We start from the raw sequence: 16482 nt of genomic DNA on the forward strand, positions 1-16482 counted from the left end.
CTTCCCTTTACACTTGTGTGTACAAGGTAGCTGTTGTGAAATTGTTAGGTTAGATTACTCGTTGGTTATTACTACATTGTTGGAACTAGAAGCACAAGCATTTCACTACACTCGCATTAACATCTGCTAACCATGTGTATGTGACAAATACAATTTGATTTGATTTGATTTGATTTACTGTTCAATTTGAGAATTGCTCTCATTCCCTCACCACATTTTGCCCATTCACGTCATGGGCCATAGACAGGTGCACTGTGGTTCAACTTAATCGATGCCAATGCCTAGTAGTGTGGGTGGGGTTCAATAGGCACAGTACATTTTTTAGAGCTGTCACTCCTGTCTACAAAAGTACAGAGATATTCATGAACTTTTGTCATTTTCTGTAACACAGCATATCACTGTATAAAGACATATTTATCAGTTGTATATTTCCATGCAAATTCCAGATGGACAGTCCAGTGAATTGTTGATGTTTGAAATGTATTTAATTTGGATCGCTTTCTACAGTGCTTGTTTGCAATAAATGTTGTGTTTACACTATGCTATTAAAAGAAGGCAATGTGTTAGTAAACACAGAGGAAATGACTTCTTATATCTTACCCGATTTAAATGTTTTGAATGAATATCATAGTTTGACTGTGTGGATATTTTGTATGAATAAACTGAGTTAATTTAATCATGTAGGGCTGGACAAACTCACTACCTGTACTGTTTTTTTATTTTACCTGTCTCGCGTAGTTATCATCCTCGCGCCCTGAGGGCGCTGCAGACAAACAGCTTAATGTGTGCAAGGTGTACAACTGCTTTTTCAACTACATAGAGGTGATATCAGGTGGTATGCGCTCGTGACAACTGCCAAGACCGATATAAGAGACGTAAAAAGTCAGAGACAAAATCACCGAGCACAAAGAATAACCATGCGCTAATGAAAGTACTTTCAAAAAGCATATGTTGTGTTAAACAGTTTACCGTAAAAGATGACGTGGACATGGACGGAGTGGACATGCTTCGGTTGAAACAGGTGCATTGACTAGCCTCAAACACACCAGCTGCGCTGAAAAATTGATTCATCGTTTTGACGGTAAGCCATTGTATCCTACTTATGTTAGTGGTTGATTTTGGCTCTATTGAATTAGCTTACAGTTTTCTTATTGGAAGTTTGATTAGGGACATATTATATCTTTATTTTTAGTGATTTTAGTAATTCTTCTAATAGGCATTCGTTAAATAAAGTTAAATAAAAATATGATTACATTCTCAATGTTAAATATGATTGCTATGTACCTATACTTGATTTTAAGCTATATTGCATTATTAAATAGTAAATGTACATGTTAGCTACTGTTTGAAAAATGTTTATGGGTTTCTATGCATATTATTTGTGTTTATTCACAGTGTGTGCTCTGTATGAAGATAGTCTGTGAGACAGCGAGTTCACTTGGCTGGCAGCCATGAAGAGGAACAAGCAGATCGACGTTAAGGGTGCTCTTGTCCTCTCTAGCACCTTCCACTTCCTGTATTCTTGTGCCAGAGCCTGCATCCTCCCGTTCCTCACCCTGTACCTCAGATACCTGGGCCTCACTCCCTCCATGACTGGCCTTCTCATGAGCACCAAACATCTCATCTCCCTGGTCTGGAGCCCTCTGGCTAGCTTTCTGTCCAAACACTACGACAAGAGGAGGGCAGTGATTACAGGGTCTCTGGTCTGTTCAGCAGGGGCAGCCCTCATCCTCCTGCTCATCCCATCCACAGGCGTCGAGACGCTGACCAGTCACTGCAACATCTCTCACCTCAGTGTGAGCCCCACTGAAGAGCTGATTGACTATGTGCGTGTTGTTGGCAGTGTAATGCCTACCACCCACACTACCATTGTGTCCCAGTCAGCAGCACATGAATCTTCACCTACAGAGACAACCAGTGACACTGTGACTTCCGCTGTTTCAATGGGCAAAGCCACAACCTACACACTCCAGCTGCAACATTCCAACAATGTGACTACTCAATGGACACAAGTGAATGTATCTGTGGCCAACCACAGTATTGGAGGGGAGAGAAATAGCTTAGAGTCCCACCACGGCGCCTCCAACACTTCCCCCACAGTGTGGAGGGTTATCAGGTCAGCAGAAAAGGAGAAGGATGAGGCCCGCTTAGAGTTCCTGGGCAACCTCAAAGTTATGGACGTCCAGCACCAGCTCTTTTTCATGCTCCTCATCGTGGTGTCAATATGGGAGCTGATGGCCGCCCCTCTGGAATGGACAGTGGACGATGGGCTCTATGAGTATTTGGATTTTGTGGATGCGTCTGATCGCTATAGTAGCACAGGAGTGTGGGGGCTGCTTGGGGCAGTGTGTGGGGTGAGTGGTGCAGGACTGCTGGTGAGCAACCTGGACTGCCTCATTGGCTCACACGCACCCAGGAGCGCTGTCCACTTCTACTCCTATGCAGCTGTGACAACCCTGGCCGTGCCTGTGGTGGCCTTCCTGCCCCTCTACCTAAACAAGAAGCGTAGTCGTTCCACTGGGCTCTTCAAAGCTTTACAGCTGGTGCGAGGGGACCTCCGTGCCCTGCTGTGTGCTGCCACTGCCTTCCTAATGGGGCTGGCGGGGTCTGCAGTGGATGACTTCCTGCTGTGGCAGATGCAGGACCATGGGAGCAGCGAGCTGCACATGGGCCTCTCTTTAGCCGTAGCGTTGCTCTCCCGGGCCGCCTTCCCTCTGCTGAGTGGTCGGGTGTCGAAGCTCCTGAGCCCAGGCAGGGTGCTGCTGGTGGGGACGGCCTGCCTGGCCCTGCAGTGCCTCTACTACTCCTTCCTGTGGGGCCCCTGGGCTGCAATACCTGTCCAGGTGCTGAGCTGCTTCAGCAGTGGTGCCCTCTGGTGGGCAGTGCAGGTGCAGTGCGAGGACGTGGCCACGCCGGGCACAGAGAGGAGCGTGAGGAGGGTCTACCAGGCCCTCTCTCTGGACCTGGGGGCAGGGCTGGGCAGCATGGCCGGGGGGTTTGTTGTCCACAGGTTTGGGGTATCTGTGCTTTTCAGAGGTGTGGCGGTGATTCTGCTCCTGTGGTGCCTGTTTCTACCCCTGCTCCAGTGGAAAGCCCCACGCCAACGCAGGATCAACTACTCCCGCCTCCTCGCTGCTGACACCAGTGAAGTGAGCGAATCAGAGTCGGAGCAGGAGACCGACTGGCTGGAGAAAGCCATGGATGATGACGAGCAATAATGACATGGGTTGGAGTATAAATCATTAGACCTAAGGAACAATATGCAACACAATGGAAGGATGACAGTATAAATTCTGCTCCTGGAGGAATCCACCACCACTTACAAACATGTCACTCTTCATTTAGTCTGCCTTAGTCTGCCTTCTTGCTGCTAAGTGAATCCGTCCCTGGCTGGTTTAATTGAAAACCAAGTTTTGCTTTTTAATTCTCCATTACTGCAGCTTTATTCATTTAGTGCTAATGCTCTAGCATTCCCCACCTGCCCAGAAGGCGTTTAGCGTTCTTCAGTTAAACTAAACACAATAGTGAGGACTGCAAGCCTCACTATTGCACTGGAAGTGGATCCATTGTGAATGCAGAGTGGTGATAAACTGTCATTTGCATAACTTATCAAGAAACTCTGGATAGCAAATAACGGAGAAGAATTAAGTGTGAGCAGGTGACTGTGCGAGTGCTTATGAGTGTTAGTACAGTCCACGTTAGGCAGCTTTACTGTCTGTAACATAAGGCCACTTGAGTGCAGGTGTGGTCTTTGGGCGAGACAAAACCCTGGACTAACAGACTCATCCTGTATATGTGGTTTAGCCTGCTCACATGACAGATGACTCTTGAGTCCACTGTGAAAATGTGATGTATTGTTCAACTGTAGTAGAAATCACCCCTTGGGTCAATTTCCTAACTAAACATGAAGTGCCTCTTGTGTGGGGGAAGTATTAGAAGCCATCTGTGGTTGGTTGCTGCACTTGTAGGTTAGATGGTGTTTGCTAAACCTGTATTTCAAAGGATGTTTGCCAAACTTGCCACAGTTTGGCCCATTTTGACCTGACTGTTATTTCAGCATATCTGCCAGAGACACAAATATAGTTTAGCACCTCTCCCTGAAACCTTTGTCTAATTAACAGTACATTACATACAGTGGTTGATATACATGTCCAATGACTAGTAGTAAATCAATAAAAATATTAGTATTATTGTGCCTTGAAGACATTCTCAAATATTGATGACTGGCATTACAATACCTTTTTATCTGATGTTTATAGTATATTTATTGATATATATGTCAATGCAGTGGACAGTATATGTCAATACCTCACAACAGCGTAGTATCAAACGTCAAATGTCTTGTAGTGTTTTTAAAGAACACAAGCAGGAAACCCAATGCCTCTTGTGTCAATACGCCTCAATACGCCTCTTAATGTAACAAAGCAAAGGTCAGCAGTATGTGGAACTCCTCTTGAATCTTTGTATTTGGCCTTGTCTGTCATGACTCATGCCTGTAGAGAACAGTCAGTTGAGTGATAAGGCGCTATATGCCTGAGCAGGCGCCATAAGTAAAATATTTGTTTTCCAACCGGACCAGTCAGTCTCCTGTTTACGTCCACCTCATACTGTTGACTTATTCACACACTATCCTGACCTGAGACCTTTTTATTAAAAAAATTGGGTGGGGGGGTGAATTGTCACCTCATGAAATTGACTGATATATATTTGTATCTGTCTGTGTACTGTAGGCCTATAGGATACTGCTCTTTACTGAGGACTTTACTGAGTCTGAAGTACCTGTGTGTACACAGTTGCTGGATCAGTTTATATGGTAAGTGACTCTGCCCTGGGTTTGGAGTGCTTCCACCTACTGGCCAGAGGCAGCACCTGCTGCCAGCCCAGTCTCGCCAGACCAGACAGAGCTGGCTGACAGCCCCATTCAGTGAACACCGATGATGCTTCCTATACAGCAGCAGCATCTGCTCCCTCAGCAGTCAGTCCTCAAGGGCCCTGCAGGATGAAATCATGTCAGCTCCTGCATTAATTCAATCAGGCATGATGGAAAATGAATGGTGGAAGTTGATATCACATGTGAATGTTATTCATTCTTAAAAAATATTGAGGTGGTAGAATATTAATCCCCCTCCAAACATTACCTTTGCAAGTCAGAAGGTGGCGCTTCACGTTATACTTCAGTCATTTGACTCGAGCTGTGTCCGTGGTGCTGAAATCACACTATTCTGCAAATACACCGCGGACGTTCAACATGTATTCTCCACGTGGTGATGGTGTTTCGTTGTGGCCATGTAAATAAATAGGCTGCGCCGTGTAATTTCATTTTCAAATAGCCTAAAGTAGGCTACGGGTATTTATATGCTGCTGATTTATCATTATCAAGCCTGAAGTCGTTCAAACCGAAGAAATGGAAAAGGAGCGAAAATCCTCCAAACAATATGGGTCTTTGGAACGAACAACATGGGATCGAAAACCCGATGAGAAAGGTGAGCCTTTGCAAAATGCTTAATTATATACAGTACATGGCATAGAAAGTTGTATATATGCGGGCTGCCTTTTTATCTATTCTACTGTGAGTTTGTTTTGCATGAGGAAAAATTGAGTTTGATAGAACGTGGTGCTGAAATCCTAACGGTTTAGTCTATTTTCTTTACAAAAATCCAATATATTTTGTGATTTGGAGACTTTATGTGGATTTATATGATACTCAAACTGAGCTCCCTATACATTGAATACTTGCAGTAATTCCGATTACATCAAAGTGTTGTCATATTCTTCATGGCTATAAGGCTCGATGTTACTCTGGTCCATGTGTTGATCATAAAATGAACAACACTTGACTGGGTTAAGGACACTCATGGGTGAGTGGAATGGAGTAGTGATCTGATATTATTGTGTAATGTCTGTTTTCTTCTTCTGTACTAGTAAAATCATTACATGAACATGGATAATGTTACTGTATTTAGGAGTAAAAGCCAGGACGGGAAGACTCGTGATGAAAAATAGATAGATTAGATCTGAGAGTGAGAATTATTTTCTGAAAAGAGAACTTGGTGCAACAAGGCATAGAACAGAGCGAACGTTCACAGGATCTTTACGTAATCCGGTAGTGGGTGTGCACTGCAGAAGGCAGGGGAGTACACTTTAAATGACATCTGAAGGCTGGGGGCGGCAAGGCGACCTATAGTGCGACCTTGCTTGGAATTAGTAGGCAAAATGATGAAAATCGAGGGTGTTTGAGCTGAGGTTGAAGAAGTCGTTTTTTAAAAACTTAGTTTTTTTATATATGCAGAGGGGCTCAGTATAGTGGACTGGTATCCTAAAATATAAAAAACTAGCAGGAGCTGCTAAAACGCTAATGATGTGTGTTTTTTGATGGCATTAGCCTTGTTATCCCTAGTGATTTGGCCTCTTACCTAATGTTGTCTTTTCTGACAAGGTGAAGTAATTAAGAGCCAGTTGCAGCACTGTTGGAGGAGTCATAACTAGTTTGTGAGGAGGCTGCAGGATTAACAGCAGTGGTGCATTACTGGGCTTTCTGTGGGCTGCAGGATTACACAGTGGTGAGGAGTCTAACTGGGCGGCTGGTGGTCAGAGTGAGTTGTTGACTCGTCAGGGCAGTTCACTATGGGAGGTGTCTTGAGTTGCCTCATTAAACTGTTAACTAAGAACACAATAGCATTAGATCAGAAAAACACCTCTGTAACAATAGACTAAAGAAGGACATTCAGCCTTTAACCCAAAACTGAGAGCTGAGTCATTTGTCATCAAGCTGCCTCAAATTCCCCTCGCCATCATATTCAATTCTTTCACTCATCCCCAGAAAGTGTAGCGCAAGTCTGTAGAGCGTTACACTGAGCAATGGATGGATTATTCCAATTATCCAACCCATTGTCTGTTGTAGGATGGAACATTTCTAGACCAAATTAAGAGGAATCTATATGATTATCAGTTATTGTAAACTAGTCCTAATTCCAAATGATTTATTGTTGTAGTTGCCCAATATATATTCATGCACCAGTTAGTGTATGCATTGTTTACGTATGTATAGTGTTTGACAGTTCTAAGCCACTGCAGGTTGAGATGACTATAATGGAGATGATTATATTCCGTGTGTCATATCGTCTTGGGAAACTAGGATCTCCTCACGGTAGCAATCACAGCGCTTCACAGACTATGACCAATGAAACAGATCGGCCCCCTCCTGGCACCACTGCCAAATTAGGAAATGTTAATGAGACTGCATGAGTCTACTCAACTGATGACCTTAACCAGTTCATTATACATTCTAGAAATGTACTAGTTCATGGGTGCTCAGCATCTCTTTCCTACTTTAATTGTCACTGATTCTGTCTTCTTTCTCATATTCTGAGATTATTTCTCATTGTTCATGAAACTCAGGCATGTATCAATATCCTGAAGTCAACTGTTCAGCGAGAGCTGCTGTCATGCCATGCCAGTCTTCGCACCACTGAGTTTCTGCCCAGCCTGGCAGTGTGCCACTCAGAAAGGCACGTTCCCTCCATGCTGTCCCACTGGGGGAGGAAACCCACGAAGCGTGCTGCACACATGCTGTAATTAAGGCAGGCTGAAGACACACACCCACCACTTATGTTGCTGCCATACTGGCATTTTTGTTGTTATTGTTTATGATTATTTATCCAGGTACCAGTTACTTTTCCTAATCCCTGCCTACATTTACATATCTACCTCAATACTCCAGTATCCCTGTACATTTGGTGCTGACCCTGTATATAGCTCTTATTTTTTTCTCATGTTTTATTTTTTTCTTAGTTATACTATTTTGATGTTGAATACTTTACTGTTGGGTAGGGCTTGCAAGTTAAGCATTTCACTGTACTTGTGAATGTGACAAATTAAACTTAACTTGAAAAGACAGGAGTTCTGTTCTGGCCTCTCATCTATGACATGATCATGTTGTACTGGGATAGGTGGCGTGAGCAGAATAAGCAGTCATCTGTTCCCATTTTCGTGCTGATGCACAGTACTATGTCAATGTAGCAGTAGAATAACTTGATAATACACTACATGGTCAAAAGTATGTGGACACCTGCTGGTCAAACATCTCATTCCAAAACCACGGGCATTAATATGGAGTTGGTCCCCCCTTTGCTGCTATAACAGCCTCAACTCTTCAGGGAAGGCTTTCCACTAGATGTTGGAACACTGCTGCAGGGACTTTCTTCCATTCAGTCACATGAGCATAGTTCTAACCTTAAATATGACTGGGAGAAGTGTCAAGAATAAGAAAGCAATATATTCCATAGTACACTAGAACAACAACAGTCTAACCATAGCTGAGGGCAAATTAAGCAAAATGTCCACTGAATGACAGCAAATGGACCCATCACAACCCTACAGGAAGGGTGAGAAATCCATATCTTCATTTAAACCAGGGTATTCAGTGGCCTGTAGTTTGTAAATCCATATCTTCATTTAAACCAGGGTATTCAGTGGCCTGTAGTTTGTAAATCCATATCTTCATTTAAACCAGGGTATTCAGTGGCCTGTAGTTTGTAAATCCATATCTTCATTTAAACCAGGGTATTTAGTGGCCTGTAGTTTGTAAATCCATATCTTCATTTAAACCAGGGTATTTAGTGGCCTGTAGTTTGTAAATCCATATCTTCATTTAAACCAGGGTATGTAGTGGTCTGTAGTTTGTAAATCTATATCTTCATTTAAACCAGGGTATGTAGTGGCCTGTAGTTTGTAAATTCATATCTTCATTTAAACCAGGGTATTTAGTGGCCTGTAGTTTGTAAATCCATATCTTCATTTAAACCAGGGTACTTAGTGGCCTGTAGTTTGTAAATCCATATCTTCATTTAAACCAGGGTATTTAGTGGCCTGTAGTTTGTAAATCCATATCTTCATTTAAACCAGGGTACATAGTGGCCTGTAGTTTGTAAATCCATATCTTCATTTAAACCAGGGTATTTAGTGGCCTGTAGTTTGTAAATCCATATCTTCATTTAAACCAGGGTACTTAATGGCCTGTAGTTTGTAAATCCATATCTTCATTTAAACCAGGGTACTTAATGGCCTGTAGTTTGTAAATCCATATCTTCATTTAAACCAGGGTACTTAATGGCCTGTAGTTTGTAAATCCATATCTTCATTTAAACCAGGGTACTTAATGGCCTGTAGTTTGTAAATCCATATCTTCATTTAAACCAGGGTATTTAGTGGCCTGTAGTTTGTAAATACAAAGACTTTCCCTTTGGTTTAGCTGTTTAAGATGGTCCCCTTTTCTAATAGAGTCCGGAATATGATCAATACCTATAGTTTGTAGGGAGGCAGGGTTGCCATGGTGTAAGGACTTGTAGTGTCTTGCCATGGGGTCGTCTTCATTAACTACCCGTATGGCGTACTTGTGTTCCGCTAAGCGGTCTTGAAGGCGTCTCTTTGTCTGTCCAATGTAGAACACCTTGCACTGTGGACATTCCAATCTATAGATGACATGAGTGGTTTTACAGTTAATGTAATGCTTGACGTAATACTCCAGTATGGAAGCTGTGTCAACAAAATACTTCTTCTGTACAATATTACTGCAATGGTTACATTTAAAAGAGCCCTTGGGTTTGTGGTCAAGCCAAGTTTTTTTGAGAGTCACCGGAAAATAACTGTGGATTAATTTGTCATTTAGGGTGGGACATCTCTTAAAGCTTATGACTGGTGGCTCTGGGAAGAATTGGCATAGAAGTGTATCACTTTGGATGATTCCCCAATTATTCTTTTAATGTTCTCTGCTTCAGTGCTGTATTTTGTACCAAAATGCTCTCTAATGTATCACAAGGCGCTCCCCTTCGCAACAAGTTCTCTCTGTCAAGTAATCCATTCCTTATACCGGCATCTTTCAGGACCTGAACGCTGTAGCCCCGATTCAAGAAGCAATTCTCCAATTCAGCAGGTTTGACACTGTAGTCTGTTTCCTGATCGCAAATTCTGCGGACTCTCTGGAATTGGCCATATGGAATGTTCTCTTTTAGCCTTCTGGGGTGAAAGCTGTCTGCCCTCAGAATGGTATTCCCATCTGTAGGCTTCCTAAAGATTGATGTGTGCAAACAACCTTTGTCATTTTTACTAATGTCGAGGTCCAAAAAATGAATGTTATCCTTGCTGTACTCCACAGTTTCTGATACTTCTAGCTTGGAGTTGTATTTTATTAACTTAGCTACAGTATTTCACCTTTTTAATGTGTATAGTAATGCTTACTAGGTGTTGTCCAATCAATTTTGTAACCACTCCCTCTTCCAATTAGGGCTAATTGGAAAAGCTGTTCAAAAGAGGACATTCTATTCCTTTTTTGTACTCCCTGACGAAGGCCATGCTGCCCAAACGCTTCGGTGTAAAAAACAGGGGTTTCCATTGAACATGCCATACTAAAGGTATTTTAATTAATTATATGAAGAGTGCCTTCGTCCTCATTTCTTTTTTGATGACCAATTTACCCCTTTTACCAAAGAGCACCTTCTATCTACCAAAATGTACTATTGTGTACATTAGTAGCGCTTCCCTTCCTCCTCTTTCTACTAATGAAAAACAGCCCCAGACAATTATTCCTCCTCCACCAAAATGTAGTTGGCACTATGCATTGGGGCAGGTAGCATTCTCCTGGCATCTCCCAGATTTGTCCGTCAGACTGCCAGATGGTGAAGCGTGATTCATCACTTCAGAGAACTCGTTTCCGCTGCTCCAGATTCCAATGGAGGTGAGCTTTACACCACTCCAGCCGATGCTTGGCATTGCACATGGTGATCTTAGGCTTGTGTGCGGATGCTCACGAACTGACTTGTTGGAAAAGTGGCATCCTATGACAGTGCCACGTGGTAAGTCACTGAGCTCTTCGGTACAGTTCATTCTACTGCCAATGTTTGTCTATGGGGATTGTATGGCTGTGTGCTCAATTTTATACACCTGTCAGCAGTGGGTGTGGCTGAAATATCTAAATCCACTCATTTGAAGGGGTGTCCACATACTTTTGTATATATAGTGTATCTTTTTTTTTCTTGTTTCCCTTCCAGCAGAGGAAGACATTGTCTCAATGGCGGACTCCACCATCACAATAGATCACATCGAAGGGGAGCTTTTCAGAATCGAGCGGATACGTGATGTTCTAGTACGGAGGGAATCAGAACTAAGATACATGTGAGCATTTAAAAAAAATAACTATCCAATCACACCAACACTCAGTTTCTGACATCTTTTGGTGATTTTTCAAAGCCCTCTAGTATGAGGTAGAAGAACAGGATACTCATGTTGGGCCTTTTCAGGCTCACATAACATCCATGCCCTGGCTCCTTGTGGAATGGGTTGTGGTTGAACTGTAGCAGGTTTTCACAGGGCTCATTAGAGTTGATCCCTTCGGACATGGTGACGCTCCACATATGACAGCATCTAGCGATTGTTAATGAAGGCGAATACTGTGTAGAGGACAGCAGCCTGCTGTCCTATTAGTCTACCAGCTCAGCCCGCACACGTCTCGACTGCACATGGACTTTGTTCTATGAACGAACGGTTTTATACCCCTCTCTGTCCGATCCCCTTGTCTGTAATGTTTCTTCTTCATTATTGTGACATGTACAGGGGAAAGAGGGGAGCGACTCAGAGAAAAGACAATGATGCTGGGTATGGGGAGGTCCAGTTTCTGGGGAGATGTGCACCGATGCGTACAGTAGGCTACATTCTCACTATTGCTCCTCAAGACCTTTCTATGTTGGAGCTTACATATAGGAAACCCTTTAATCAAAGTAAAACATCCTATTGGATTTCTGTGAGAATCAGTATGATTACAGAACACTAACCCTGCTCTACACTAACAATAATCACTATTGGCCTGGTAAACAACCGCACTTCCGCTCACCATTAAGTAGATGAGCACAGCGGCACAGAGAGCTTTTCTCACTTCTTACTGTATCTGTGATTCCTCGTCTTTCATAACCAGGGACAGGAGCATATTGACGCCAGTCGCTGCAGAGCTCAAGGTCTTTTCAAGGCTGACCACAGCTGTAACAGAGAGAAACTGAACAGTGATAGCATAATAACAAGCAATGTACCTTCATGTGGAAAAGTAATTACTGTTAGGTTTCTGATGTGTAAAGTAGCTTGTTTCCTTATCTACGTAGGTGGAAGTGAAATTAAAAACAAACATGACATGGTTTACATATGGAATTAAATGAGAACTCATTTGCATGCAGTGCATTCGGTGTATGCAGTTCAGTGTGTATTCTTTAATGCTGTAGGCACCACATTGTGCTTTATTGTGAACGTGTAATGTTGGAATGCAGCTTCAGACACAATGACAGGGCAACACAAAGGGAATCCATATTAAAGCACGTACACAAGTTCCATGCAAATAAGCTGTGATGCAGGTACTGTATTGGTCACTCCTATGAAGTGGCTTGAAAATAATAACACATTTCCTGTGTTTTAAAGGGCTTGGGGCATGTTTATCTAGGAGTTAATTTTCCTCTTATTGTCCAACGGAAAAAGCCCAGTTATCCAGAGCCTCCGTGTCTGACCAGTATTGTTTACTTAAACCTCCCTACCTGAGTCAATTAGTGAAATGAGATATGATGCAGCTGCAGCGCCAATAGATGGGGAGTGACTCATTCTCAGAGGCCCTGTGGTATCAGAGTTAATTCAGCTAATAAACCCTCAGCCAACAATCATTTCAGTCCACCTGAGAAGAGAAAGCTAATTTAGTTCGCCATTTCCACTCAAGTGGTTTCTGTGTGTAGGATAGGCTAATATGGTTATTGTTATCATATCTATGTTTACCAAGCTGAAATGGGAAATCACTTATATTCTATAGCGTTACATTCTACTATGTATTTGGCCATGTAAATGTACTGTGTTCGAAATGCTTGTGGAGTCACCAAATGTTGTTGTTTTTTTACTCTGCAGCAATTATTTTTTAATTGCTATAATTCGCTGTCGTTATCTTGACCACATTCTAATAGAGGAGTTATTGCAGAAGCTGAGAGCTTGAGAAAAGTTATGCCTCAGTAGACCGGACACCTGCAGGGTTGTCTGGCACATTGTGGTCCCAGGGGAAGGGTGATCACATCAGGAGGTCCTCTATGTCACAACCCTTATTACTGCCCAGCAGGATCTGTCTGACTGTAGTGACTATCTGTATAACCCTAGCGTGGGGCTATACATGCAAGCCACAGTGTCTTCAGAGAGACCACTCAACACTGGAGCCAGCATCATTGTATCTTTAAGACTACAATCTCTCCGTCCTCTGTATGGAAGCATTCTGTATGGGATTCAGTTATTCTGTCAATAAGAGCAATTAGGATTGATTCCTGAGTGTCAGACTAAGTGTAGTACAGGGAGAAGAATAGCCCCTGTACTGACAATCGATACGTGACAGGATCCGATTCTCACCTCGTCCTGGGTTCTCTTCCCCTGGGTCATACTAAATGGCTGTGAAGAGAGATTGCCTTTGAAGTATATCAATGTGGTTTATGATTGAGAATTAAATAGATTCCTCTTTTTTTCCCCTCAGGATGGACGACATTCAGCTTTGCAAGGAAATCACACGGCTGAAAAAAGAACTTCAGAAGCTGGTGTCTGTTTCAGGTAGGCTACCATACACTCTTAGGGGGAAAAAAGGTTCCAAAAGGGTTCTTCGGCTGTCTTCATTGGAGATCCCTTTTTGGGTTCCAAGGAGATCCCTTTTTGGGTTCCAAGGAGATCCCTTTTTGGGTTCCAAGGAGATCCCTTTTTGGGTTCCAAGGAGATCCCTTTTTGGGTTCCAAGGAGATCCCTTTTTGGGTTCCAAGGAGATCCCTTTTTGGGTTCCAAGGAGATCCCTTTTTGGGTTCCAAGGAGATCCCTCTGTGGAAAGGGTTCTACATGGAACGCAAAAGGGTTCTATCTGGAACCAAAGGGTTCTCCTATGAGGACAGCCAAAGAACCCTTTTGGTCTCTAGATGGCATCTTTTTGTGTGAGGTGTTCAATTCACATTATAGAGAGCACACACACGCTGTGCCAGAAAATGAGGGAATATCTGCATCAAAAGGGTGTATGGTCCAGGTAGTGCTCTATGAAAGCAAATAATAAAAGATTTGCAGGACAAACAAGCAGAAAATTTGGAGCACAACGTCCTTATTATCTCAGCTTATCATTTCAATGTTTCAGCCCCAGCCTCTCTCTGGTTTATCTCACATTTGGTAGGTTAGATCCAGTGGTAATGCTATCCACGCCACTTTCTCAGTATTATAACAGGAACACCATGCACAGTCATCTGGTGGTTATTGATCCATCAGCCTAAGATTAATTTGCCTGGTTCTTAATCTTTGTACTGGAGCTGTATGAATGCTTAATGATTCCTAACATCTATGATTACTATATGAACTGTCTGTGACTGCTGTATGACCACTCCATGACTGTACTGTCTGTATGACTCCAGACACAGACAAATCCAACGAGGACCGGCAGAGGGAGGAGGAGTTGCTGCAGCAGATCCACAAGCTGGTGGAGACCAGGGACTTCCTGGTGGATGACGTGGAGTTTGAGAGGCTCAGGCGAGTGCCATGTTCATAAAGGCAAGGGCTACTGTAACTATCCATGTTGCCGAAGTAGCATCTACCATTAATATTCGTGACTCAGTTGTTGTCACCTCTGAGCCAGTTGGGGAACATTCTTCCATGTCAATGTGAATTAAACCCGTGCGATCGATCTGTTGAGGTGAATTTCAAAGGGTATTTTTCACTTCTGTAGTTTATTGGGTATTGTATTCTCTCTAGAGGCTGGGCTGAGTGTTGTGTTGCTCAGTGTATATTTAGTGTAAATAACAGTGAATCACACAGAGGAAGCAAGCCCCTTCCACATTACATGTGTTTACAGCGCTAAATTAGCTGTCTTGCATGTCAAGCATCCCTGCTTCTCTGACTACAAGTCTGAGTGACACTTGACAGCTCTCGGAAAGGTGGGGGATACGTGGGAAGCAGATACTTAATAATTTACAGTAAAGTGATGTTGACAGTAGAAAATCATGAAGAGAGAATGATATATTCTTAGTGAGTTCACACCATCCACACATATGAACAAATGTCGGAGCTGTTTGTGTATGCCTCTTTGTTACTATCCAGTTGGTTATTTATTTATTTTGTGTGTGCATGCTTGTGTATGACTGTGTTTTATGGCAACAGTGGCTGTGAAAGATATAGGAAGATTTTACCTTTTTGTTAACTGTGCTCATACCACTAAATCTCCTTCAACAGGGAGAGAGAGGAGGACAAAGAAATGGCTGATTTCTTGCAGTCTAAATTTCCCAAGACCTTGAAGAAAAAAGGTATGTGCAAATGTGTTACCATAGTGCTGTTAGTCAAGGCTCTAATATGAAGATTCCTTTTGTGCAGTTAGTCCAAGACGCATTGAATGAACCAAGTTAAAATATGATAACAACATTAACAATGCTGATGAGGATGATAATGATGTCTCTTTTTTTTCCCCAGACATCACAGAGGACCGAAGGATGACCTCCAAAGCCCAGCAGACTTCGTCCACTCCCTTCGTCACCAAAACCGGTCTCACCCTTCTGAAGGAGTGCTGCGGCTTCACATGCTCTGTCATGTAGACTCCCTGCCCTGTGGAGAGACGGAGACACGTTGTTGGTTTCTGGATGGGGTTATTTGTGTTGAGTGGGCAGACAGAGCTCTCATACTTCGACTATAACCCTAAACATATGTACAGTGACGGTTGGGACTGTGTTCCCATCAATTAATCTATTGCTGGGTCATTGCACCAATTTAGTGCATTTTGAGAAGTGTAACTTGGTATAAAAAAAAAACTTTAGAATTCATTTTTTTTTGCATTCTGTCATAAAGAGCACATGTACAACTTCATATTGAAACGAGAGTTCAGTTCACATAACAGGGTTGACCTTAATGAGGGACAGATGTAAATGAATCACTAAATAACAATTTTCAGAAATTACTTTGTCAAAGCAACAAAATAACTAGGGCTTTACAATGATGGTGAATTTTGGGGGTTGTGTTTTTTTTGTCTTTTTAATTTAACCCTTTATTTAACTAGGCAAGTCAGTTAAGGACAAAATCTTATTTACAATGATGGCCTATACTAGTGAATTAACTGCCTTGTTCAGGGGCAGAATAACAGCTTTTTACCTTGTCAACTCTGGGATTCGATCTAGCAACCTTTCGGTTACTGGCCCAATGCTCTAACCACAAGGCTACCTGCTGCCCCATGAAAATCTTCAAATAAGTCACAGATTGTGCACAGAGGGACATGTCAAAGTGCTGATTTTTTTTTGCACTTTTCTAAGTCTTTAATCATAATTTTATAATTTTGATAACAGGCTTTTAAAATTCAACATTGGTGAACAATTTCTACTTATAATATCAAAGGGATGCAAAAGGCACTCTTTTCATGGAATGACCTTGCAGATCATTTCCGGTTAAAGGCAAACTTGACTCCCTAAATTAACA

General features: G+C 42.5%; 2 protein-coding genes across 4 annotated transcripts; both read left to right on the forward strand.

Moving 5' to 3' along the window:
• The first annotated feature begins 808 nt into the window (after positions 1-808).
• On the forward strand, positions 809-4202 carry LOC123999139 (major facilitator superfamily domain-containing protein 6-like). Its single transcript, XM_046304590.1, has 2 exons — positions 809-1081; positions 1396-4202. Exon 2 carries the CDS (start codon positions 1452-1454, stop codon positions 3216-3218), a length of 1767 nt encoding a protein of 588 aa, XP_046160546.1. The 5' UTR covers positions 809-1081; positions 1396-1451; the 3' UTR covers positions 3219-4202.
• Positions 4203-4331: 129 nt separating this feature from the next.
• On the forward strand, positions 4332-15904 carry LOC123999140 (bMERB domain-containing protein 1-like). 3 transcript variants are annotated; one of them, XM_046304591.1, is made up of 6 exons: positions 4332-5483; positions 11046-11169; positions 13535-13608; positions 14442-14556; positions 15256-15326; positions 15490-15904. In XM_046304591.1, exons 1-6 carry the CDS (start codon positions 5405-5407, stop codon positions 15609-15611), a joined length of 585 nt encoding a protein of 194 aa, XP_046160547.1. In that variant the 5' UTR covers positions 4332-5404; the 3' UTR covers positions 15612-15904. The 3 variants fall into 3 exon arrangements, with proteins under 3 accessions (XP_046160547.1, XP_046160549.1, XP_046160548.1); XM_046304593.1 differs by lacking the exon at positions 4332-5483 and adding an exon at positions 10599-10732; XM_046304592.1 differs by lacking the exon at positions 4332-5483 and adding an exon at positions 10800-10850.
• Positions 15905-16482: the final 578 nt, after the last annotated feature.

Source organism: Oncorhynchus gorbuscha, linkage group LG16 (genome assembly GCF_021184085.1).
Source record: "Oncorhynchus gorbuscha isolate QuinsamMale2020 ecotype Even-year linkage group LG16, OgorEven_v1.0, whole genome shotgun sequence".
NCBI classification, from domain to species: Eukaryota; Metazoa; Chordata; class Actinopteri; order Salmoniformes; family Salmonidae; genus Oncorhynchus; species Oncorhynchus gorbuscha.

Coding starts and splice junctions, on each gene's coding strand:
- LOC123999140 (XM_046304591.1), top strand. CDS start 5,405: ATGGAAAAGGAGCGAAAATCCTCCAAACAATATGGGTCTTTGGAACGA. Junction 13,609..14,441: donor GAAGCTGGTGTCTGTTTCAG/GTAGGCTACCAT, acceptor GTATGACTCCAG/ACACAGACAAATCCAACGAG. Junction 14,557..15,255: donor GTGGAGTTTGAGAGGCTCAG/GCGAGTGCCATG, acceptor CTCCTTCAACAG/GGAGAGAGAGGAGGACAAAG.
- LOC123999139 (XM_046304590.1), top strand. CDS start 1,452: ATGAAGAGGAACAAGCAGATCGACGTTAAGGGTGCTCTTGTCCTCTCT.